Source organism: Dunckerocampus dactyliophorus, chromosome 6, assembly GCF_027744805.1.
Source record: "Dunckerocampus dactyliophorus isolate RoL2022-P2 chromosome 6, RoL_Ddac_1.1, whole genome shotgun sequence".
NCBI classification, from domain to species: Eukaryota; Metazoa; Chordata; class Actinopteri; order Syngnathiformes; family Syngnathidae; genus Dunckerocampus; species Dunckerocampus dactyliophorus.
Genome location: NC_072824.1, coordinates 14,933,950 through 14,958,942, shown reverse-complemented (window position 1 = coordinate 14,958,942; position 24,993 = coordinate 14,933,950). Strand labels below are relative to the sequence as shown.

The window sequence follows — 24,993 nt, the reverse complement described above, 5'->3', positions numbered from 1 at the left end:
ATTATTATATAACGTTTCTTATTGTTTTTTTCATTAATTATCCTCGTTTAATATTACTACTGCATCCAAACTCATATTTACATACATACTCAGGCTCTACAACACCTGCACCACCTGAACCATGTTGTAGTCAATATGTATTCTTTACACTGTAGTCTTTACTTGCGTATCTTGCTTGCTGCTGTAACAAGTGAATTTCCCCACTGTGGGATAAATAAAGTACAAATACAAATACGCATATACTGTATATGTATACACGTACATGTAGTACCTATATCATTGGTAATATTACCTTTTCCCCCGACTTAAGAACAATTCGACATAAGAACGGTCGTCTGGAACAAATTGTGTTCGTTAGTTGGGGACTTTCAATTAACATTCTGCCTTTTTGCTCTATGTTTCCAGGTTTTGTTGGGTTTTATTTTTGTTGAATTTTATTTCTACACGATGCCGCTGGCTGCAAATGGCCCCCGGCAGCCCTTTGGACACCCCTGTTTTAAGTCCTTGTACGGTCAATACTTTGTGTTACTCCTCCTCCTATCCCCGCCTGACTACTTCCTGTGTCACAGTTCATTTTCTGGTTCTACGACTATCCTCACACCTATCTTGTTTGCCATCAAAGATACCCTTTTGTGGTGGCATTACACTAAACAAGACCAAAAAAACCCTTAAAAGCAAAACGTACTTGTGCAGTTAAACATTTAGATGCTCATGGCGCTGATATTGGCTTGTTTGATGGTTGAGGAGCATTTTTGCTGAAAATGTTGGTGGAACTCGGATGTGGAGGCATCTTGAGGCCCACCATGGTCCCACAATATGGAAACGGACAAAAAATTTTTAAAACACACTTCTAAAGTCACACTTCTTAATACCCCTCATACGCACATACCACAACTGTTTTGGTTGTGCATTACATGCATCTGTTCATCAATATAGTATTTGTATTCTTTGCATTGTATATAAAATCAGCACATACGTGAATCTAGAAACATCAACATTTTTTTATTTATTTATTATTATTTTTTAATCGCCTTTGCATGCTATATGACCAAATTAAAACAACAAACACCCGTAATTCAATTGGTTTAAAAATAAGAGAAAATGCAGCATATTTCTTATGACACCAAAAAGCTCAGTTTTACCCGCCCAACATTGAGTCGGAGGTTTTGAAAATCTCCACTCTTTTACATCTGGCCAATTATGCAAATTAGACTATGACAGCACCCCTCCAAGCCACAGATAGATTGCAATCCTGTGGTAAATTGTGATTATTACTTTCTGGTACATGATTCAAATACCTAATTTTGATGGTTAAAAGGTTTCATAACAAACCTGCTTTCCTGTGAAACCCTGACAGACGACCTTGGTGTTCTTGCTGATGTAAAGGTTTGGTCTTGTTCCCGTATAACAGTGCCTGACACCACTTTGCTGCACTGAACCAACAGAAAAGACAGACTGACGTTAACATACATCATCTCATCCAGTATATACAGTACATCAACATCCATCAGGAAAATACTAGAGGAGTCACAAGATCTCATGCCACAAGGTCTCGCAAGATTAAAACAAGATTTCTCGTTCAGAAAACAATAATTTTGTGGGCAGCAGGAATGGGACAACAATAAATAAATGAATCACACAAATAAAAATGAACTCATAATTTTGCCCGCCTAAATATATTGCCATGTGCATGCATGTGTTTTCCTCGTCTCTCGCCTCCAAACAGGCAGGAAGAGGGTTCTCTCTGTTGATTGGTTTCAGCACCTTGGCACATTTGTTTCAGAGAACAGCGGCATGAATGGAGTGAGCCCTTTCATCAGTAATACAGTGTCTTTGTCTTGGTGGACGGAGGCGGGGCCACTAGCATACGCACAACAATGCAGAAGAGTGTAGCCTTGTGAGGAGCAATGCATGGTGACGTAATAGAAATTAAACTAATAGATTGCAATATATTGTCATACATTTTTTTTATTGTAATTTTCTTAAAAGAAATGTTAAAATCTCAGGTCATTTCATAGACCCAATCTCATGTATTGCCTCCTCTCGTGACACCCCTAGAAAATACCAAGTGCATATTGACCAGTCAGGTATGCAAACTGAGTAGCCTACTCAAGACTGAACTTTGGCCTTCAGCACCTCTGACACTCAATTAGTCAACGTGCAAAGTTCAGTTGCATACTCAGTGACGAAGATGGCGATAATAGAGCTAATGCAGTTTATATTCGTGCACAGAAAACCATAAACAAATTCTGCAAGCAGGCGGTTGCTAATGACTGAATCTAACAGCAACTTAATTGAGTACAACTCGTTGAAATATGATACATATGCATGCGACTGGACACGACATAATGTTGTAAAAAGCTTGTGCAAGGTCAATAGGCCTGTAAACCAGCTGTCAGAAGGTTAAATTCGGCCCTGGGTGAATGTTAGCGTAAGCTTCCTAGCTAACCAGCAACGCCTTAACAGTCAAGACGCTAACTTGCCTGCTAAAATGCTAACTGTCAAGACAACATTAGATGTCATTGCTCGCCGAAGCAAAAGAGCAAAAACCTGAAATGTTGAGCTTACACATACACTGCAACACATCTTAGCTCTCACATATTTATCAATTACGTTAATTTGATGAAATACTTACAAAGCAGCCTGGCAAACAATCTGGTGTGTGACATGTTCGGTCATTCACCAATGACACTGGAGGGCCAGGACCCCCAGCACGAATATGAGCTGCCCTCGTAAATCCCCGTCTAAAATCAATATTCGATGGACAGAAACTGTTTTTTTTTGTCTTTACCCTTTAATATATATTTTTCGTGTTTGTTCACGAACCAAGGCTGTGCCATGTAAAAATATCTTCGATATATTTTTCAGGCACAGGCGATACCTTGCAATATTGTCAAATGAGTATGGGTAGTGTAGTTTTTTAAGAGGTAGACGATTGCGATGAACGTAAACGCGTAAACGACATGTACAGCATTTACATTTGTTGACTTACAGTATATTCTACCCTGATTAAATCATACGTGCCCACTAAGCTATTTTTATACCTTACGGATAACTGCAATGGATATTAAACAATTGTTTCATTTGTCGAACAGGTTTTGTGTACTTATGATACAAAAACAGCTACATTCATTCAATATTGTTTCTTCTAACAACCGCGTAGAACATCAAGTATAAGAAATATTTGTGTCCTGGTTTTTGCTTTTGGGTCTTCAAATTTACGAGGTCTTTGAGGCAAGCCCATAGTCCCGCCCTAATAATGCTATCCAATCAAAAGCCACCGACTCCTTTGATTCTGATTGGTTGTTTTGCGGCGGTCACAGGTCGTCGTTCCGTCTATTCACGACGCCATTTACGCCCTTTCTTCGCTTCGCTTTATAGAGGTTTTGGCATTACGTACTGGTGAAGGACCGTGCTGAGGACGTAGTTACAGATAAACGAAGCGCAGGAAGTAGTATCCAGTGAAAACCTGCTGCACTTAACAGTGAACACTTCAAGATGGTTTTAGAAACGATTTCGAGGATAATAAAAGTGCAGCTTCCAGCGTACCTGAAGAAACTTCCTCTCCCGGAGACAATCAGTGGCTTTGCAAGCTTAACAGGTGATTGAACGCCGGCTATGTCATCTTGGAAATGTGTACTAACTAATGGGGACGGAGCTATTCAGCACAAAGCGCCTAACCTCCTCTTCACTTTGCTTACAAGCAAGTCAAACGAGTCGGTCCCAGTGGTACAGTGGATATCAGTAAATAAATAAAATACTGCATCACTCTCATAAATGCATATTATTTCCTATAGTTATCCTGTATGGCAACGTGAATTAATTAACGACTTTAACCCATAAGAACCCACGGTGACACGAGTGTAACAAGCACTTTGAAGGTCCCAGTCTCTTCCTTATAAAGCTTTATGTCTGATTTTAACTTGTTAAGTCCCTAAGCGACACATACTAAACATCCTGGTGTGGTGACCATGTGACTGTAGCAGGAAGTGACCTCTCCAAAATGCAGGTCTGGCCTGTGTGCAAACTTCAAGAAATAAGCTAATTTCAAAGAGCTGTTTTTTGATACTACATGTAATTTCAAACACATTTCTTAGGTTCAGTGCTTTGATAACATGTCCTAAATTACTTTCAACCTGGTCTGACCATATTTGTTGAAGAAAGTAATATCAAAAAAGTAACAGAAATATTGCTGTAACATATGTTACATCGGCTTTTTAGCCTTAAAATCAGAAAGAACACGCGCCACACTCGTTATGATGCACTGGAGGCCATTTTGGGAGATGATAGTTAGTTTGAGGGATGTGATGATTGCTCAGATGAAGACCCTGATGTCCCTCTTTACAATCCCAATAGTCAAGACAGGGAGAGTGACGAGTCAAGTTAGTGTGGTGGTTCGGACAGTAGTGAATCAAGTACAACAGATGATGTACCACAACTAAATGAATTCAGGGCAGCAAAAGACATCTGTCCTAGGAAAAAAACAAGAAACTGTCCATAGCCAAAAACAAGGAACTGAAGAAGGAACTGTCCAAGGGAAAAAAACTATTTTCTTGGGGGAAGAAACCATCTGAAGCCCCTGAGTGTACATTCAAGGACCACCTCCAGACAATCTTCATAGTCCTCTGGAGTACTTCAGAAAGTTCATAACACCAGAAATGCTATGTTACTAAAGGATCAAACAAATTTGTACAGTTTACAAAAATGTCCACATCACAACAATGTTAACACCACTGTAAAAGAACTGGAAATACTGATTGGCCTCTACCTGTGCATGGGTCTTTGCCAACTGACGGCAAATCGTGCATACTGGGAAAATGACACAAGGTGTCCCATGGTAGCTGACGTCATGTCACGTAATTGTTTTCAGAACTTGCTGGCAACTCTTGATGGTCAATGTTGTTAGTGGGTATGCTCCACAGGTAGGATATGAGCTGGAGGAGAAGGAGAAATTCTGGTTGGACTTGGATGAAGTGCTGCAGAGCATACCTAGAAGAGAGAGAGTTGTCATTGGTGCAGACTTCAATGGACATGTTGGTGCAGGAAACAGAGGTGATGAGGAGGCCATGGGCAGGTTTGGTATCCAGGAGAGGAATGCAGAAGGACAGACTGGTTGACTTTGCAAAAAGGATGGAAATGGCTATAGTGAATACTTTCTTCCAGAAGAGGCAGGAACATAGGGTGACTTATAAGAGTGGAGGTAGGAGCACACAGCTAGACTACATCTTGTGTAGACGGTGTCATCTGAAGGAGATCAGTGACTGTAAAGTAGTGGTAGGTGATAGTGTAGCCAAACAGCATAGGATGGTGGTGTGTAGGATGACTCTGGTGGTGAGGAAGATGAAGAGGACAAAGACAGAGCAGAGGACAAAATGGTGGAAGCTGAAAAAGGAAGAGTGTTGCATGACTTTTAGGAAGGAGTTAAGACAGGCTCTGAGTGGTCAGGAGGTGCTTCCAGATGACTGGACAACTACAGCTAATGTGATTAGGGAGACAGGTAGGAGGGTACTTGGTGTGTCATCTGGAAGGAAAGTAGACAAGGAGACTTGGTAGTGGAATAAGGAGGTACAGGAGTGTGTACAGAGAAAGAGGTTAGCTAAGAAGAAGTGGGACACTGAGAGGACTGAGGAGAGTAGACAGGAGTATAGGGAGATGCAGCGTAAGGTGAAAGTAGAGGTAGCAAAGGCCAAACAAGGCGCTTATGATGACTTGTATGCTAGGTTGGATAGTAAGGAGGGATAGACTGATCTATACAGGTTGGCAAGACAGAGAGACAGAGATGGGAAGGATGTGCAGCAGGTTAGGGTGATTAAGGATAGGGATGGAAGTCTATTGACAAGTGCCAGTAGTGTGATGGGAAGATGGAAAGAATCCTTTGAAGAGCTTATGAACGTGGAAAATGAGAGAGAACAAAGACTAAAAGAGGTGACTTTTGTGGACCAGGAAGGAGCAAAGATTAGTCAGGATGAAGTGAGGAGGGCATTGAAGAGGATGAAGAGGTTTGGAAGTGTCTAGGAGAGGTGGCAGTAGAGTTCCTGACTGGGTTGTTCAACAGGATCTTAGATCATGAAAAGATGCCTGAGGAATGGAGGAGAAGTGTGCTGGTGCCCATTTTGAAGAACAAGGGAGATGGAAGGGACCCAAGTGGAAGAATGAGGTTACAAGGAGAAGAGATCAAGAAGGTGGAGGATTTTAAGTACTTGGGGTCAACAGTCCAGAGCAATGGAGAGTGTGGAAAAGAGGTGAAGAAGCGTGTACAGGCAGGATGGCACGGGTGGAGAAAAGTGTCAGGTGTGATGTGTGATAGAAGAGTTTCAGCTAAAATGAAAGGAAACAAAAACAAAACTGTGGTTAGACCAGCGATGTTGTTTGGTCTAGAGACAGTGTCAATGAGGAAAAGACACGAGACAAAGCTGGAGGTAGCAGAGATGAAGATGCTGAGGTTCTCTCCGGGAGTGACCAGGAAGGATAGGATCAGGAATGAGTACATCAGAGGGACAGCACATGTTAGAGGTTTTGGAGATAAAGTCAGAGAGGCCAGACTGAGATGGTTTGGACATGTCCAGAGGAGAGAGAGGGAATATATAGGTAGAAGGATGCTGAGTTTTGAACTGCCGGGCAGAAGGCCTAGAGGAAGACCAAAGAGAAGGTTTATGGATGTAGTGAAAGAGGACATGAAGGTAGTTGGTGTGAGAGAAGAGGATGCAGAAGACAGGGTTAGATGGAGGCAATTGATTCGCTGTGGCGACCCCTGAAGGGAAAAGCCGAAAGGAGAAGAAGAAGAAGAAGAAAAAAAGAAATGTGTGGTTCAGATAAAAACAAAAAGCTCCAACAAATTGGGGAGCCACTTGTTGCTAGGCAGAATTGTGGCCCAAAAGACCAACTTGAAAAAACTACTTTGATTTTAGCAATTTATGCTGTAGCAGGGGCTCTGTTAAAAGGTAATTCCTTTCCAGATGGAATTACTACTCTGTAAAAGAATGAGGCCTTTAAAGCAACGTCTGTGTACCTTCATGTGCCCGTAGTGTCCGAGTGGCTGCGGTTGCTGCCTCTATTGGGCATCTTGGCTTTGCTGGGCTACCTGACCATTCGACCCTTCTTCCCCAAGAAGAAGAAGCAGAGAGACTGCCTGATCAACCTAAAGATTCAGAAGGAGAACCCCAAAGTGGTCAACGAGATAGACATCGAGGACCTGAATAGTGCAAACGTTTGCTACTGTCGCTGTTGGCGCTCCAAAACGGTAAATCTGTTTCTTGCATTCATTTAGTGAACTTAGCATGTTGTCAGCCAGCCTAATAGTACACTGTTGCCTCTTTTAGTTTCCAGTTTGTGACAAGTCTCACTTAAAACACAACGAGCTGACGGGAGACAATGTGGGACCACTCATACTCAAGAAGAAGATCCTATAATTGACCACTCTCTTCCCCCTCTAGTATTTACATTTCTTTACACATGCTGGTCAGAAATGAGTCACGCAGTCATCATCTGAAAGAGTGTGTTGACAAAAGGAACGTTTTGCCTTATTTCTTTTTTTCCTACAGCTTTATATGTACAGCCCTAACATTTCAGCAACCTTTTTATTATTATTATTTCTAGGGACAATACTACAGAAATGAAATTTTAGAATAGTCAGTGTACAGCTTGCAGAACAGTATAAAATTACTATCCACAGAAAATACTTTTGTACACTTCACAGTGAACATGTCCAAATTTTGCACAAATGCCCCCCCCCAATGAACCACAGCTCCCCAGTACCAGCAGCACTCATGCAGCCCCAGACCATGACACTACAACCGCCATGCTTGACTGTAGGCAAGACACAAGTTGGTGCTCACTTATTTTGCCAGCTATTTAGACAATAATGGCTGTGTTGAGCCATTTACAGTGGATAGTAAATCTATACTGTTATAGTATAAAGTATATACAGGTTTACTTTCTATAATATTGTACATTGTAGGGTCATCATCGGGTCATCAAGATTAAAACGTTACAAGATTTCTCGTTCAGAAATGTCTCATGGGCACTAAGCCTGGGGCGATAATAAATAAATTAATCACACAATAAAAGAAAATGAACTCGATAATTTTGCCAGCCTTAATATATTGCCATGTGCACGTGTGTCTGTTTTCCTCATCTCCCGCTTCCTCTCTGTCTCGGTGGGTGGAGGCGAGGCTGCTACCAGACACACAGAGTGGAGAAGAGTGTAACTTAGTAGAAATTAAATTAGTAGATTGCAATATATTTTTCCGTGTACTTTTCTTAAAAGTAATATTCAAATCTTGTCTTGTCTCATTCTCATAGACCCAATCTTGTCTATCGTCTCGTCTTGTGAACCGAGTGTCTTGTGACACCCCAGTACCTTGAGATTATAATAAAAAAATCATTGCTGAGATGTGAGGGGTATACCGACTTCTGTGAGACACTGTATACTGTATATAGTCTACACATCATGGGGGTCTCTTTGAGGGGATAACACAGTTGCAGTGACCTTAAATCTGAAGTAAAACCCCAAATGCTTGTCCAATCTGTGTAAGTCTATTGTACTATGTGCTACAATTCTATCCTTCCTTTCTTTCATGAGTACTGTTTGCCGAATTCTAACTATTACAATTATAATGGGAGACTCACTGCAACATTTATGATGCCCTCAAGCACCCACTGATTTGAACGCATTTGAGTTGTATCTCCTACACCGTACAAGTCTACACGGCCTTGTACTGAGTTTTCTTTGAAGTGATATCAGCAGGATCTTTATTTGCATGTATTTTTATCTTCTGTACCGTAAGCATGACTGTAAATACTGTACCTCCCGCAGGAGTATGTCAGCAATATTTTTACATCAAGGTTCATGCATTCGAAAGCGAATGTTCATCATGTGCTCTCCCCCCACCCAGTATATCAGCTAAGACACAGTCATGCATTGAGCTAAATGCTAACAAGTGAATATGTCACAACCTTTTGAGGTTAAAAATGTCCAGATGTATAGTAAATAAATCAATAACTATAACAAAAAAAAACTAAACCAAAGACAATTTAATTTTTTTTTTATTATTTCAAGAATCTTTGGTAAAAAACTAATTGTCACTACACTCTAATACTGCGCACAGAGTTTACAGCAGATCAGTTAAACACATTACATCATCTTAAGTTACACTGCATACTTATGTAATAAATATTATAATACAAATGAAAAAAATTACTAATAAGAATGACTGAGCTATTAAATACAACAGTGTGAGGAGTTGAGCAGCAATTTCTAAAAAAAAAAAAAAAAAAAAAAGTGGCTTATATACTTTTTCCTGAGTTATTGTATGTACATTTTGATTAAAAAAAATAGTACTATGCCAAACATATGCTCCCAAATAAGTCTAACCATTAAAATCTAAATTCATCTGTTTCCCTTATTTAAATATGACAGTAACCGTTTTTGTTTTTTTTAAATAAAAATGTAAACCACAGCCATGACACTACAACGAACAAATGTGGAACTTGAAACTACCTCTGGTCCGTTGTGTGTGCCATTCACACGCATCTGATGGGGGTCATTTGGTTGTTGGAGGCCTGGAAGTCACCCAGTGGCTATAAATACACACTCATTCACACATCACATACATGCTCCTCCTGCAGAAGAGCAAACAGCATGGACAGGACAAAGCAGGCCACTCGGTGGCTAAAGGCTAACTTGCATACAGAGTATCCAACAGGTCTCCTGACAGCAGAGGAGTCCAAAGTTTTTCCACATACATAATTGAAGGATGCAGGGGCTACTTTAATATTACACCTTAATCCAGTGGGTCTCAATTCTTTTCCCGTTCCCTCACCCCTGAATTGAAATACTACTGAGAACATGATATTTACGTCTTCATCTGTACAGTGTATGAGTTGCTGGCATCAGCATTCTGCATATAATCAGCAGATTATACAAAAAATAATCAGTTGTATTTGTATTAGTGTCATATCTTGTAGTGTTGGGTTCATTTTTTATTATATGCTAGGGGCCGCAAATGGACCCCAGGCCAGACTTTGGACGCCTCTGCCTTAGAGTCTTTCTAAGCACAAGTAGATACAAAAATGAACACTATCTGTTCCCTATACTTGGGATCCAAAGAGTAGATCCAGAAATAGATTGTTGTTTTGATGAAATCAGTGGCAAAAACAGATGCCCCAATGCAAAATGCATACAGACTGCTGATGTCAGAGTGTGCTTTCATAGGTGACCGGTGTTTCGTTGTCCTCATCACCACCAGCCGCAGTGCCTGGAGACAAGACAGAGACAAGAGATATTTTGTGCTGTGCTTTTTTCAGCAGTTATGTTCCTCAAAGTGTGGTCCGCGTACCACTAAGGCATATGGGTACCACTTTCTTTTCCTATCCTTTTTTTAAACTCTGCTGTCATCTCAGTACAGGTGGTCCTCGGGTTACGGCGTTCCGCGTTTCGGCATTTCGTGGTTACATACGCAGTCCCATAAATTCATTAAAAACTTGATTGACTCCCTCGAGAACTAGTTTCAGCATGAGCAGCGGATGAATATGCCCAGCACGCTGCAAGTATGCAGCGTATCCTTGTCTTGATAGCGAGGATGAATACAGTGTGTGCTTCACTTGAAGCTACAGAGTAAATAACATTAACTTGTTACACTTCGTTATGCCTCCTACGCATAAGGCAGGCTCTTCTAGTGAAAATACCCCACAGAAAAGAAAAGCCATCACCATGGCAGTAAAAATTAATTGTATTGTATTGTACTTTATTTATCCCACAGCAGGGAAATTCACTTGTTACAGCAGCAAGCAAGATACGCAAGTAAAGAATACATAGTGACTACAACATGGTTCAGGTGGTGCAGGTGTTGTAGAGCCTGACAGCGGTCGGTATGAAGGACCTGCGGAACCTCTCCTTCTTACACCGTGGGTGTAACAGTCTGCTGCTGAAGGAGCTGCTAAGGGAACCCACAGTGTCATGTAGCGGGTGAGAGGTGTTGTCCATGATGGATGTCAGCTTAGCCAACATCCTTCTCTCCCCCACTTCCTCCACGGAGTCCAGAGGACCGTCCAGGACAGAGCTCGCTCTCCTGATCAGTCTTTTGATCCTGCTCCTGTCCCTGTCCGTGCTGCCCCCTCTCCAGCAGCCCACAGCATAGAAGATGGCTGAGGCCACCACAGAGTCATAAAAGGTCCGTAGGAGAGTCCTGCACACACCAAAGGACCTCAGTCTCCTCAGCAGGTGGAGGCGACTCTGGCCCTTCTTGTAGAGGGCGTGGGTGTTGACGGACCAGTCCAGTTTGTTGTTAAGGTGAACACCCAGGAATTTGTAGCTGTCTACCAACTCTATGTCTGCTCCCTAGATGTTCACCGGTGTGAAGTGAGATGTTTTCCTCTGGAAGTTAATGATCATCTCCTTTGTCTTGCTGGTGTTGAGTTGTAGCTGGTTAAACTCACTCCAGCTGACAAAGTCCCTGATGACCATCCTGTATTCCAGATCATTCCCCTCTGAAACACAAGCAACGATGGCTGTGTTGTCGGAGAACTTCTTAATATCAGAACTTAACATCATAGTTCTGAGAGAGGAGAATCATCCACCAATATTGGTCGCATTTTTGGTATTAAACGTTCGACTGATCGTATCCTTCTGCAAGTTAAAGCATCTGCTCCTATGAAAGTGACAGTAATAATTAAGTGCAGTGATCATATATTTTCTGTGCCGCCTATCCTCATTAGGGTTGCAGGGGAATGGTGGAGTCTATCCCAGCTGACTTTGGGTGAGAAACGCAGTACACCCTGGACCGGTCGCCAGCCAATCGCAGGGCACATATAGACAAACAACCATTCACACTCACATTCATACCTATGGACAATTTAGAGTAGCTACAGTAATTAACCTAACATACATGTTTTTGGAATGTGGGAGAACACACAAACTCACAGAGATGCCCAAGCAGAGATTCGAAACCCAGGTCTTCCAGATCTCCTAACTGTGTGCTAACCACTTGGCCACCGTGTGGCCCAGGGCAGTGATCTTATTGTTTTATATGTTCTCCTTTTTCATTTTGCTGTTTCATTTAATTATTGTATTAAATCTATTTATGACTATATTTTATATGCCCATCATGTGTTCTTTGTACGGTGTGAGTGACTTAGAAGTTAATTTAGGTATAATTCAGGTAAAAGATCAGACAACAAAATTCAACTTACATCATCGTCGAGAACTCGTACAGCCCGAGGACCACCTGTGCAATTTACCGTTTTGGTTTATTATCAGTGATGTCCTTATGAAATGGTATACACACATGAAAAATGTCAAATAAAATGTGACAAACACACAAAAAAATACAATCAGCAAGGTGGTCGTATCCTTGTCCTTTTGCTGTCCGACTTTTAGACTCTTGCTCTACTTTTGTATCATACATTTGGAGGCACAAGTTATTATTTTTATGCAAACTTTACAACTTATTTGTTGAAATTAGCAAACAATTCAACTGATCCCAATTGTCTGGGGTGTCCAAAGTACAGCCCAGGGCCATTTTCAACCCGCAACTCATTTTTTTTTATTGGTCCTCAGCATATTCTAAAAATAAAATGAATTAATTATTAAGATGTATTATTTGATATTTCAAAAATTAGCAGAAAGCTAAGATGTGGATGTTTTGCTCAGATAGCTTAGCATGTATTAACCTATATATTGGATTGGTTTTAGCATCTTTAATGTACAAACTGTATCAAAGTGGCCCCCCTCATCCTTCAATTTTTCTGTTTGCGGCCCTTTGTGGAATGTTTGGACATCCCTGCCCTATATGAAGGTGTGCTGAATTATTACACAGTGCATACAGTGCATTTTCATTGGAACAAATGTTGCCAAACCATTCAAAGAGTAGGACTATTGTTGTTGGATATCTGGAAGGAAGTGTTCCACAGGTTTTTATCTATTGTAAGTACATTCTGTAAACACATTGCTGTAGCAGTGTATACAGGGTGGGTAAACACGCTAGTTACTCACTACTTGGACACAGCAAGGAGGCAAAGCTGGCTGAATCTGAGCAGTGTTTAAGTGGATGGTAATGCATGTACACACTTTATACATACCTAAGAAAAAAGCTGATAAATTCGGTTTGACTCGCTCACCACAGGCTGAGTTCTTTGGTTTTTGCAGCAGACAAGGTCCACACAGACCTATGATAAGGGCTCCTACTGGTGCTGTGAGGAGGATGGAAAGCACGGCCACAGTCAGCACGTCCATGCCGTACTTCTGCAGCTGCTGGTCCTCCTTTGTCCTGGCCGTGTCCAGAGCTGTCGAGCCAATGGCTGCCTGGTGATGGGGAAAGTTTTCCTTTAAGATTCCTGAATGCAACCATACCAATGTTTTTACCCATTTTTTTTTAGAAAATACCTGCACTGTGGCTTTAGGCATCCACGCCAGGGCAATGAAAATCTTTTCTCGTACGTTAAAGCCAGCAAACAACACGCAAACGTAGGTGAAAAGGAGTCGAACCAGCAGGGCAATAAGCAGAGAGGCTATACCCAGACCTACGCAATAAAAACACAACATATACTCTTTGCACAACATTGTCGCATTGAATACAACAGAACTTGATTGTCACTTTTATAGGAACAATGAGAATCAGTTTGGCATCTCTCCATAAGTAGCCATTTTGAAGATATAAATAAAATATAAAAAAAATTAAAAAGTATTAAATTAAAATTATTGGACTTTTTCAAGATAAAATTCAAGACCTTTTACGATCAGCTTTCCAATTTTAGCACCTATACATACTCAAAATATCTTGACAGCAGAGAACAGAGAAAATGAAAGGACTACACTGGATGAAAAAGGCTGCAATCCTTAAATGGTAAATGCCATTTTCTGTGAAAATTCCAAAAATGTAAAGCTAAAAATCAACACTATCATATCTTGCGTTATTTGAAATCCCTTGAGGTGGCGTACAAAGCCAAAATAAGGGAAAACTACTATGCAGTCTGACAGCATTTTCATCCAATCATCACAATTCAAAACAAAAATGCAGTTATTATGATCATCATGTATGTTAAAGCTTTTTCAACACCAGTGAGAAAGCTGTGAAGTGCTCCAGTGTGTTCTCACCAACTACATGTCCTTCCAACTCCGACACTCGTATCTCTGCTCCAATGAGGCCAAAGAGAAGCGGTTGAAACACATCCCACGCCCAGCCCACCACTTCCTCCACACGTGACTTTGGCACACACACACACACACACAGAACCTGATGTTAATTCCAGTTGTCTCTGGTTGGAAAAAACACTGATACACTTAATACACGAAAGAGATCATTACAGTACCTTTTCTGCACCCCATCCCAGACCAGCTAGGAATGCTAATACAAGAGTGCAGAGGCCTCCAGAGCCAGGAAAGCCAGCTACACCGCTGCCAAACACAGCAAAGACGGACAAGCCGAGCACCAGGAAGGATCGCTTCATCACTAAGTGTTTCTACAAGGACAAAACACAGGCAATGAGGATGCATTTAGTGCATTTTAAATGCCATTATGGCAGATCTCAGCAGGTTTCATACACAGATGTAAAGCATCTCACAAACATGAGTACACCCCTCACATTTAAGCAGCCATTTTATTATATCTTCTTAAGGGACTATACTATAAAAATTAAAGTGTCCATAAAGTCATCTTACAATGTAAAACATTTATTACAAAAGCATTTGATGAGATGTTAAATTAATCAGATTTCAGTGCTTTCACAAGAAATCGAGTACCATCTTTGTGCAACTAATGATTCCCCGATACCAGGGGTGTCAAACTCGTGCCATGGAGGGCCGAGACACTGCAGGTTTTCTTTCCAGCCAGTCACTAAAGCAGGTGATTTTAATGATCAACACCTTCAGTTTGAGGGAAGGAGCTCATCAATTAAATCACCTGCTGAAGAAACTGGTTGGAGAGAAAACCTGCAGCGTCTCAGCCCTCCAGGGTATGAGTTTGACACATGTGCTCTATACGAACCACAGCTCCCCAGTCCAAGCAGCACTGATGCAACTCCAGACCATGATACCACCGCCACCATGCTTAACTGAGGTTAAGCCTTTGACCATAACAAATTTAGCTTGACGATAATTATTATTGCCGATAAACAATATTATTGTCCAAATTATTCTGAGACCATTTTTTCATTAATGTAATGATAATAAATGGCATAATAATGCAAGCAAACCGTATCAAAAGCAATAAAATTTAATTTCTCAAGAGTGTTTAACAATGTGATTGGAATGTCAAGAACTTTTAAATAAAAAAGACAAAAAAAAAACTAAAGAAATAACCTGGAAATACTCTCAAGTTCACATTGTGTGTCAATGCAGATGCCAGGTCATTTGCATATACTGTACACTTCCTTGATTGACTTTTAACAACAATGTGTGTGGAATACACTGTTTACGTTTAATGAGGTGTCACTTTTGTCTGAGTTTCTTGGATGCAGTAAAATGCGTTTGGCAACAGGTGTTATACTTTGGGAATCAAGGCAGCTGAAACGTAAGTTCACTGTTTTGTATTATTTATTTCACCGTCTTTGTTACAAACTTTTTCATGTCACAAAATGCCAATGTGCAAATGGGATGAGATTGAAATCAGATTGTGTTGTATACACAGCAGGCATGAAGAAAGTCTTCAACATTGTTTCCCCTGTTTATTCAACATGTTTGCAGCATATTTTCACATGGCTATGGCTTAAAATCACTGTCCTCTGTGCGTCATGACCCCTGAAGTAACTGCATTGTCGCCTGGCACCCCTTTCAGGAGAATCACCCATTTGCATTAGCTTGCTTGTTACACCTCACGACACTCACGTGCAGCACTCCGTGTGTGCAGCTGATAGCGCCCCGCCTACCCCCACTGGGGCAAAGAGACTGAATGACTGACAGGAGGGTTCACTTACTCTGTTCATTCCACTATAGAACCAATGTGCCCAGGTGTTAAGACTGATGCACGGACAGTGAACCATCTTGTCATCCAGCCTGTTTGGTTGAGAGCGACTGTACATACTTAACCTGTAGATTCCATCCATCTTCTCTGCTACCGGTCCTCATTAGGGTCGCAAATATGCTGGAGCCAATCCCAGCTGACTTTGGGAAAGAGGCAGGGTACACCCTGAACCGGTCGTCAGTCAATCGCAGGGCACATATAGACAAACAACCATTCACACTCACATTCATACCTATGGACAATTTAGTCATGCATGCCGAAGCCGGAGTACCCGGAGAAAACTCACGCATGCATGCAACATGCAAACTCCACACACAGTATCTGTACATTGACTGTACATTATCACACAACAGACATTCAAATTGATACTTTGAACTAGAACTAACAAAGAACGTTTTCAATCAGATGGCTGTTATTTCACACCGTGGAGGGATGACTCAGCGATGGAGAAAGACATACTCGTAACATGACGATGTTGCATGATATTCTTCATGTTTACCTGGTCGAGGCTGGGAAAGTACTGAATGAGGAAACCGAGGAGGATCCCAGCAAGGAGACCACTGGCCACCTCCAGCACACCTCTCAAGATGTTGTACCAAGTGGACCCTACAAAGAAGAAAAGGGGAATTTGGATGCGCTTTAGAAAAAAAGTGTCAGCTTTGTGTGTTTATCGGGCATTCTATTTTAACAATAATATGCTTTCAAATGTGGCAGAAACTAGAGCTTTATGTTAAAATTATATAAGACCATAAAACACAACAAAATCTCAATAAAACCAAATGTTCCTTTGGCGCAGAAAGACAAAAATACGCAGGAAATATGGAACACAATAAACAAAATGTTTAGCTTTATTGACTATACTAGCGCACTTAAAGGAAAACTGCACTTTTTTGGGAATTTTGGGAAAATGTAATACAGTATTGTCGTATTTTGGTCCTTTTAAGCATTACCAGCACTTACTTCCTGGGTGCACCGATTTCACATAGCAACATAGAAACGAACTCAAAAACAAAAACACTGTCGGTTGTCACCTGAGGTGTTATGAGCCCGTTGTGACATGCTGCAGGCGAGTGTGTGGTGAAGCAAGTCGCTGGTGTTGTGTAGCAAGATGTCAGTACGCCAATAACGTAGTTCGATCATCGTAACAATGTTAATAACAATGTCGCTGTGGCTTGGTTAATATGCACGTCACATTATATGCAGATGAAGCGTTGTTGGCACTTTTTGGAGTTTTTTTCAGAAAGCTTTATAGGCAGAATGTGTTTTCCATTACGTACATTCTTAGCTCTTTTTATCTGTTTTTATATCTTTAGAACACACAGAAAAGAGAAAGACATATATGTTCATGTCTCACATAAGGATTGTGAATGATGGGCAAAATAAAGAAAAAAAGCAACGTTTTCGTTTAATTGTAATTTCAACATATTTCAAACCTTGACAATACAACAATAAAAATTTGGATTTTTAAAGAAATGCACGTTTGTTTCTTTTCTCTCTGTGCTGCCCTAAGTTGCAAGATAAACGTGTACTTTTATTTCACACTAAGAAGGTACACATACACACAACTAGCGAGAGATCTTGTTTTCTTCTTCACCATTACCTGTAGCAAATGCCATGCCCAAACATGTGGTGAACCCAGTGATGGCTAAAATATCATCAAAGCTGCCTGCTGCCATTAGCAGAGTGGGAATGCCCTGCTCCACGCCGTAGCCGTCCTTTTGCAGCAACAGCATGGAGGGGACCACCACTGCTGGAGACACAGCGCCGAGCACGAAGCTGCAAAGTGGAAGAGATGATTGATAGACAAACAGATAGATAAACAGAGAGATAAAAAACAAACAGAAATTTACCCGAGGATGAAGCCCCACACCCAGGGTAAACCCATAAGGAAGTGGGAGACCAGGGCTATGGTGCAGGCCTCTATGATGCAGGGCCCAATTGCCACACGCAGACACACAGACTTTAGCTTCTTTAAAGCCTGACAAAACACAACATCGGAAAGGTCATTTAACAATAATGAACAATAATGAATAATAATAGAACCATATCAAATTCTAAAATTAATGGAACATAAAAAAATAAAATCTCAAATTAGTCAAAACTACATACTGTTTTTGCCTGTGTTTTACATAATATATATAATAATATATATATAATAATAATATATAATTATATAATATATTTACATAATATTTTACATAATTGAAACTAGGGATGCTCAGGTCAGGGTTTTATGCAGCCGATTCCAATACCGATCATCCATGAGTGAAATTGACTGATACCGACCACAGAGTGTACATTTTTTAATTTATTTCTGAGTGATATTGGCCTGGGATGCCGTATAAGAGGGAAAAGGTAGGATTCTGAAGTCCCCGGACTGCCAGGAGCCCAAAAAATAGGTAATTATTCAAAAATAAAGGGGCGGCGTCTGACGTAATTTCTTTTTCATGGGGCCCAAATTTCCTGGGTGCACCCCTGCTATTGGCTATATGATATGAAAACGAGAACCATAAAATCACTTCATTTAGACAAAAAACATATTTGACTTACTTTTTCAAGAGAACATGTATCAATTGCGAAACTTTCAGAGGATGAGACGCCTTCTTAAAAGGGATTGAAAGGGAAGTTGTATGACATCCCCATCAGCAGTGTAGTGCATCAAAAGTGACCTACCCTGCACTTGGTCCCGTGAGCCCAGTTCTGGTCGGATTTTGGTGATGAGAAACATAGTTCCGGTGAGTTGCTGGGGCCACTTATGTAAAGAGTTTGGCTCACAAAAATGCCTCCTCGAAAAAAATCTGACCTCACAATCGCGCGGTGTTACTTTCTCTCTTTCGTTGTATCACTGCGCGCTATCGCCTGTCCATTGTTTTGTATGTGGTGAAGACGAACGCATATTGTTTTGAGAAGGCAAACTCTTTACTGAAAAGAGAGTTTGGATGTGAGAGTACATAATTTGATGCCGTTCTAGCAGTACTTCCAGGTATCATGCAGCGGGGCTCCAAGTGAGAGAGGAGGTTATTTGCGTTAGACTTCTGACGGTCACGCACATACGGACGAATGTTGTCCAGCGTTGGCTACATTAGCTGCCATTTGACTGATGATCACATCGTGAGCCTCAAAAACTCACCATACTCTGTCAAGTGTTTGTTCTTCAAATTCCGTTAAATTAAAGCTTTTAAATGTGCTACCCCGGGAAGATATTTTTTGTGGCATGTTTTACAGGGTGCAAAATTGATTGACGATTGACGGCAGGTAAGTTCCACATGGCAGACATGTTTGTTTTGGGTTTGGCACGCCTGCACAGTGTCGAGGAAAGTGGGTGGGGGACGCTCACTACAAGTTGCATGCTGCAATAGTGCAAGCCAGAGGTGATTGGCTTTTGTGATGGCCATATGCCGATCACATGTTTCCTCACAGAAATCGGTCGATATTGATTGGTGGCCGATCAATCAGAACATCCCTGATTGAAACTGATCTGATGTATTGTAAATGTTAAAATATATACAATAAGGGGATATGTCCATATCTATTAGACGGGTATTAAAACAAAACAAAAATACATGGATAAACAGAAAAACTTCCACATTATGACATTTGGCCACACTTGTTGAGTGTATGCCAAAGCAACAGGAGGCGCTATGACCCCTATCCTATCTGATGGAAGTCACACGCAGGAGACAAGCACAAAAAAACTTCAATTTTCTCATCAGACTAATAACAAAGATTTGAAAGAAGGTTCACAATGCCCAGTGAGGTTGTCAAAAATCTGTTTTAAGTAAATTGAGTTTTAAATGAATTGACATGCTAATGACAGGCCAAAATGCACAGAATGTACAATATAAATATTTAACAGTAACATAACCTCAGTCATATTTCAACAATATTTTCTTAATCGGTGCTACGAAACTAAACTAATACAATGGAGTGAACAGCAAACCGAGGGATCCAAACCCAGACCGGCTCTGGCCAGGATGACTGCCAGGGCGATGTTCCTGAGGGAGGCCGACCACCTGAAGTTAATATACACTCCGTCAGTTATTACTGGGATATTTCTCAGCATGAAGCCCATCAGCAGCATACCTGGAAACAGAAATGAGATCCTGTTAGTTTTTTTCCAAGACTCCCACATTGATCCAAAACACAATCATATGTCAGATACCAATGGGGTGTCCTAATTTTTTCCACACAAATTATACATGTAATACCGATAACTTCAAAGTTTTCTACTCATTAGACGAATGGTCAGTGATTCATGGTTAGGGATGTCTGACTGATAACGGCATCAAAATGTGATATCGGCTCATGCCGAAAATTATACTGGCACACGAGGGATGATGTGCTCCACACAGCAACAAGCAAAAATCAGTCAAAGTCAAAAATAGTGTGTTAACGGCGCTAACTAATTTACTTCATTAATTACATTTACTTTTTTTGTGTATTTAACGCATACGCATGATTTTTTTTTTGTTTACGCATACGCATAATGGCAAGCCAATGCTCTCTGTCCTGACTACAGACAGCGGCACAATGTAGCTCCCCACAGAGTCTGTCGCTCTTTTATAACTTTATTCTGACCTAAACACATCAACAGGAGTGCAATTCAAACAACATATATGTATTTCTAGCTCTAGAAAAACTAAATAAACGTCTGTAGTCCATTCGTCATTGCAACCACGGGCACTAGGTGGCCTCTAAGGACCACGAGTCGCCCGCCAGTCTGTTCTAAAGATAGCTCAAATAGTAGCATTATGGGCAAAATTCCAAAAAAAGTGCAGTTTTCCTTGAAGGATCAAGTCCAGTCAGCTCAGGTTTACATGCGAAACTGAGCAGCATTCCTGTCCACTCATTGGTTGGTCAATGAAACTCCTGCTGATTGGTCCTCGTCTGGGAGACACCGATGAAAAGTTGAGCATTTTTCAACTTTCTGGGATCGCGTTGCAAGCTAGGGTGTGCACGATGACATGCACGAGCACAAAATGTTACATGCACGAATTTCACGTGTAGCTTGGCTAGAGGGATAATGGAAATGAATGGACTAGAGGTGACATGGCCTCCCGTGTGTGGAAGCCATGGGCCCCTCCGTATAAGAAACAGGTGGTCAAACAATTATGAATCTAATATATGCCGCAAAATGGATCCAATTAAACTAAATTCAAACATGCATGTTTATGGATGTGTAGTTGTAAAGATATCTAATTCCCTACCAAGAAGTGGAGGGAATGGTGGAAGTCTGGGCAAGCGAATGAGATCCACTAGTTTGCCACCAATGACTGCACAGATGAAAAGCACCGTAATGCCGAACAGGTTACCCCCTGGAAGGCATTCATCCTCTGTGACAGACCACACCACTCCAAAGAGCACCGCAGCCAAAAGGACTGGGGAAGACATGACACAATAGTGAGTTTCAAAAATATTCACATTTTGTGCTGTTATTTGAGATAACAGGCTGTGGAATGTGATATACAGTATGATGAAGGTAGATGTGGGATGACATTTTGTAGATGTCATGTGTAATGTAGTAGTCCGTGCTTTTATTAAAAGGCCCCCATCTGGGCTTACCTTTTGTAATGACAGAGGCCACAAGGCCTCTCGGAGGACAGGGGCAAAATCTATGAAGCAAGGGGCAGCAAACAAGTGGCGGTTCTGTGTTGGTGCCAGCGTCTACCACAGGGTTCCGAGGGATAAAATAGGTTGTTTCCTCTGTGACATTTGGACTGGAACAGCGCCGCACCACCACCTGGATCTGGTTCACGTTCAAGTGCTGGAGACAGAGGAGCAGCAACAAAACAATTTGAATGTCTAGTTTGTGAAAATAACATACTGACCCAAGTCTAAGACGACCCTTAATATAAGACGACTATAAAACTTTGAGACACTTTTTATTTTTATTTTTTTAAAACAGGTGTCTGTGTGCGGCTGCACCTCATCAAGTCGCTGGTTTGTGTGAGTGAAAGGAAGAAAAGCGCTGACTCGCTTGAGGAGAAGTCGCTTGACGCCACCTATTGATGTGCATTTATAAATCGGTTTCCTTTGAATACAAGACGACCAGGGGATCAACTGTTTTATATTCGGGTCAATGCTGCAGTAACACATTGGTTGATGTGCTTTTGGAGCCTTTAATCTGTCACCAATATATATCACAATGAGGCTTTTCCCTCTCTGCAGGCTCTACATGCATTGGTTTGGGGCAGTCGTCTTTTTAAACACCTCAAAGTAGTACTGTGGTAAACTGCACAAAACATGTTATATCCAGTACAGTAATAAATACATCCTTTATTAATTCCAGTACTTCTACTGTTGGCCATGGTAAGGAAAGACGTTTCATTCAAGAGAAGACTGAGGGCAGAAAGAAAATGAATCCAAGCAGCCGAGTATAAATAAGATTCTACTTTATTTATCTCACAATGGGGAAATTTCAATGTTACAGCAGTGGAAAGATACAAAAAGCACAATATAGCAAATACCCATATAGAAAAGATACACAATCTAATATGAAGAATAGACTATAAAGGCATTAAGAACATAAAATATACCTATAACATAAAACTTAGCGAAGTGAATAAAGTATGAGATGACCAAATACATAAGAAAATACAGTAAATGTAGGCACTGAAGGTATTTAACAGTAAAGTGATGTTGTAAATGAATAAATAATATTATACTTGTTGACGGGTTTCAAGAAAAATATATTGCACTTTATACAGGTCTGATGGCTGGTGGGATGAAAGACCTGCGGTAGTAGTCCTTCTTACATTGTGATCTACCACTGAAGGAGCTGCTCAGAGACCCCACAGTGTCATGCAGGGGGTGAGAGGTGTTGTCCATGGTGGATGTTAGCTTGGCTAACATCCTCCTCTCACCCACCTCCTCTTTGGAATCCAGTGGACAGTCCAGGACAGAGCTAGCTCTCCTAATCACCTTGTTGAGTCTCTTCCTGTCCCTGTCTGTGCTGCTTCTTCTCCAGCAGAAGATAGCCAAAGCTACGGCAGAGTCATAGAAGGTCCTGAGGAGAGCCCTGCACACCAAATCCCCTCAGTCTCTTCAGCAGGTGGAGGCAACTCTTATAAAGGGTGTGGGTGTAATCAGTCCAGTCCAGTTTATTGCTTAAGTGAACACCCAGGAATTTGTGGTTCTCCACTACATCGATGTCCACGCCTTGGATGTTCACCGGAGTGAGGTGTAGTGTCTTCCTCCGAAAGTCGATCAACATCTCCTTTGTCTTGCTGGGGTTAAGTTAAAGCTGATTGAGCTCACACCTGCTGACAAAGTCCTTGATGACCTCCCTGTACTCCCGTTCGTTCCCCTCAGATACACATCCAACAATGTCTGTATCATCAGAGAACCTCTGGATGAAGCAAAGTGTGGTGTTGTGTGTGAAGTCTAAGGTGTATAGGTTGAAAAGGTAAGGAGAGAGGACCGTACCCTGAGGCGCTCCTGTGCTGCACAACACCATGTCAGACACACAGTGTTGGAGCCTCACGTACTGCGGTCTGTTGGTGAGGTAATCCGTTGTCCACGCAGCAAGATGTTGGTCCACCCCCGCTACTTCCATCTTCACCCTCAGCAGTGAGGGCTGGATGGTGTTGAAAGCACTGGAGAAGTCAAAGAACATGACCCTCATAGCACTCCCAGTGTTCTCCATGTGAGACAGTGATCTGTGAAGCTGGTAGATCACTGCGTCGTCCACCCCGATAACCAGCCGGTGAGCAAACTGCAACTCTCCATCAGTGTGCTCATCAGTGGTCGCAAGTGTCTCAGAAGAATCCTCTCCATGGTCTTCATCAGGTGGGAGTGTATAATACTCTAAAACGTATAATACTCTATTTTAAAATATTTAGATTTATTTTAGGTTATTTATTGTATTATATTATGTATTTTATATTTATAACTCTATTTTTGACATTTCTAGTCAATTATCCTCAAACGTTGCAATGACATGAATAAATGGCCACAGACAGGAGACACATTTTATTCAAGAGGAGACTGAGGGCAGTAAGAAAATGGACCTCGGCAGCAAACTGGCAACTGTGGAGTAAAACTCCCGTTTTGCCATTTCTAGCATTTATCCTCCAAATGTTACAATGGCGTGATGACAGTAAGCTCAACCAATGAGTGCCCAACTGTATTGACTTAACAGTCCAACAACCAGGACCAGGGACTAGAAACTGTAGCTAGTTGCTACTGGTTCTGGCAATGGAAAAGCAAGTAGAGAGAGGCTGAACCAAGTGAGCACTGTAAAGTGGCATATACATGCCTATTAAAGAGGGTTTTTTTTTATTTTATCTGGGACATTTTTCTGTCATTATGTTACTATTTAAAAATATATTCTAAAAACTGAAAATTAAGGTTTTTTTCTCCGGTCGCTGCTCAGTGTGAACTGCACTGACAAGGAAAGTGGGGTCAAAGTCTAGTGTTATATGTTACAGGAGCAGTTGTCAATTATTTTCTGTCATGCCCCCACTGGGGGACAGAAATGTCGCCCCCTGATTTGAGATACTATTGAGAACCTGACATCTGTTTATCTGCACTGTACAGACTGAACTCAAAACTGAAACCAGCAAAATCAACAAAATGGAGAGCAATGAAGCATACAAGTGTATTAATGAGCCAAACTGCATGCTGAGCACGACTAATGTATACATGTTGGCAGGTTTGCACTAATTTTGAAAGTCCTCCCTGCCTCTCACGCCCCACTACGATGCCCCCTAGCCCCCGCAAAAGGTCACTGCGTCCCCCCGCTATTTGAGAAGCGGTGTTACAGAAACATCCATCCATCGGCTTGATTAAAACAAAACAAAAAACGAGAAAGCCCATCATTTGCAGTACAGTATATTGAATGCAACTCAATGGCTTATCAAATAAAACATCTTCTTACCTCCACATGGTTTCCGGCTGGCAAAGGAATCCTGTCCAGCAGCGGGCTGGGCGCTGGACTGGGCGCTGGACTGGGCGCAGGACTTCGTGCAGGACTGGGTGCTGGACTGGGCTCTGGGGTGGCGGGCTTGGAATGGGTGTTCTCCATGGCAGCTGTCAT

The 24,993-nt window shown here is 41.4% G+C and overlaps 3 protein-coding genes across 6 annotated transcripts in view; 1 reads left to right on the top strand and 2 right to left on the bottom strand.

Annotated features, from left to right (window-relative positions):
• Window positions 1-4,947, bottom strand: part of suclg1 (succinate-CoA ligase GDP/ADP-forming subunit alph) — a 27,636-nt gene extending 22,689 nt beyond the window's left edge. Inside the window, exons 1-2 of one of the 2 annotated variants that reach the window (XM_054778258.1) lie at window positions 4,769-4,947; window positions 1,333-1,433 (exon numbers count right to left, since the gene is read on the bottom strand). In XM_054778258.1, coding sequence (XP_054634233.1) covers window positions 1,333-1,433; window positions 4,769-4,808 — 141 coding nt within the window. In that variant the 5' untranslated portion in view covers window positions 4,809-4,947. Of the gene's footprint in view, window positions 1-1,332; window positions 1,434-2,635; window positions 2,739-4,768 lie in introns of those variants that run through there. The other variant, XM_054778259.1, reaches the window with a different exon arrangement.
• cisd2 (CDGSH iron sulfur domain 2) lies at window positions 3,342-10,258 on the top strand. Its single transcript, XM_054778261.1, has 3 exons — window positions 3,342-3,601; window positions 7,026-7,240; window positions 7,320-10,258. Exons 1-3 carry the CDS (start codon window positions 3,499-3,501, stop codon window positions 7,407-7,409), a joined length of 408 nt encoding a protein of 135 aa, XP_054634236.1. The 5' UTR covers window positions 3,342-3,498; the 3' UTR covers window positions 7,410-10,258.
• Window positions 4,917-24,993, bottom strand: si:dkey-162b23.4 (sodium/hydrogen exchanger 9B2). 3 transcript variants are annotated; one of them, XR_008570624.1, is made up of 14 exons: window positions 24,835-24,993; window positions 21,519-21,720; window positions 21,164-21,334; window positions 19,897-20,039; window positions 17,807-17,934; window positions 17,557-17,732; window positions 16,456-16,562; window positions 14,308-14,457; window positions 14,093-14,201; window positions 13,382-13,518; window positions 13,078-13,300; window positions 9,500-10,256; window positions 7,010-7,138; window positions 4,917-4,989 (listed from the first exon to the last, which is right to left on the bottom strand). XR_008570624.1 is itself a non-coding variant. In XM_054778256.1 (12 exons), exons 1-12 carry the CDS (start codon window positions 24,991-24,993, stop codon window positions 10,195-10,197), a joined length of 1,767 nt encoding a protein of 588 aa, XP_054634231.1. In that variant the 3' UTR covers window positions 9,048-10,194. The 3 variants fall into 3 exon arrangements, 2 of the variants coding, with proteins under 2 accessions (XP_054634231.1, XP_054634232.1); XM_054778256.1 differs by lacking the exons at window positions 4,917-4,989; window positions 7,010-7,138 and having other exon boundaries at window positions 9,048-10,256; XM_054778257.1 differs by lacking the exons at window positions 4,917-4,989; window positions 7,010-7,138 and having other exon boundaries at window positions 9,050-10,256; window positions 13,117-13,300.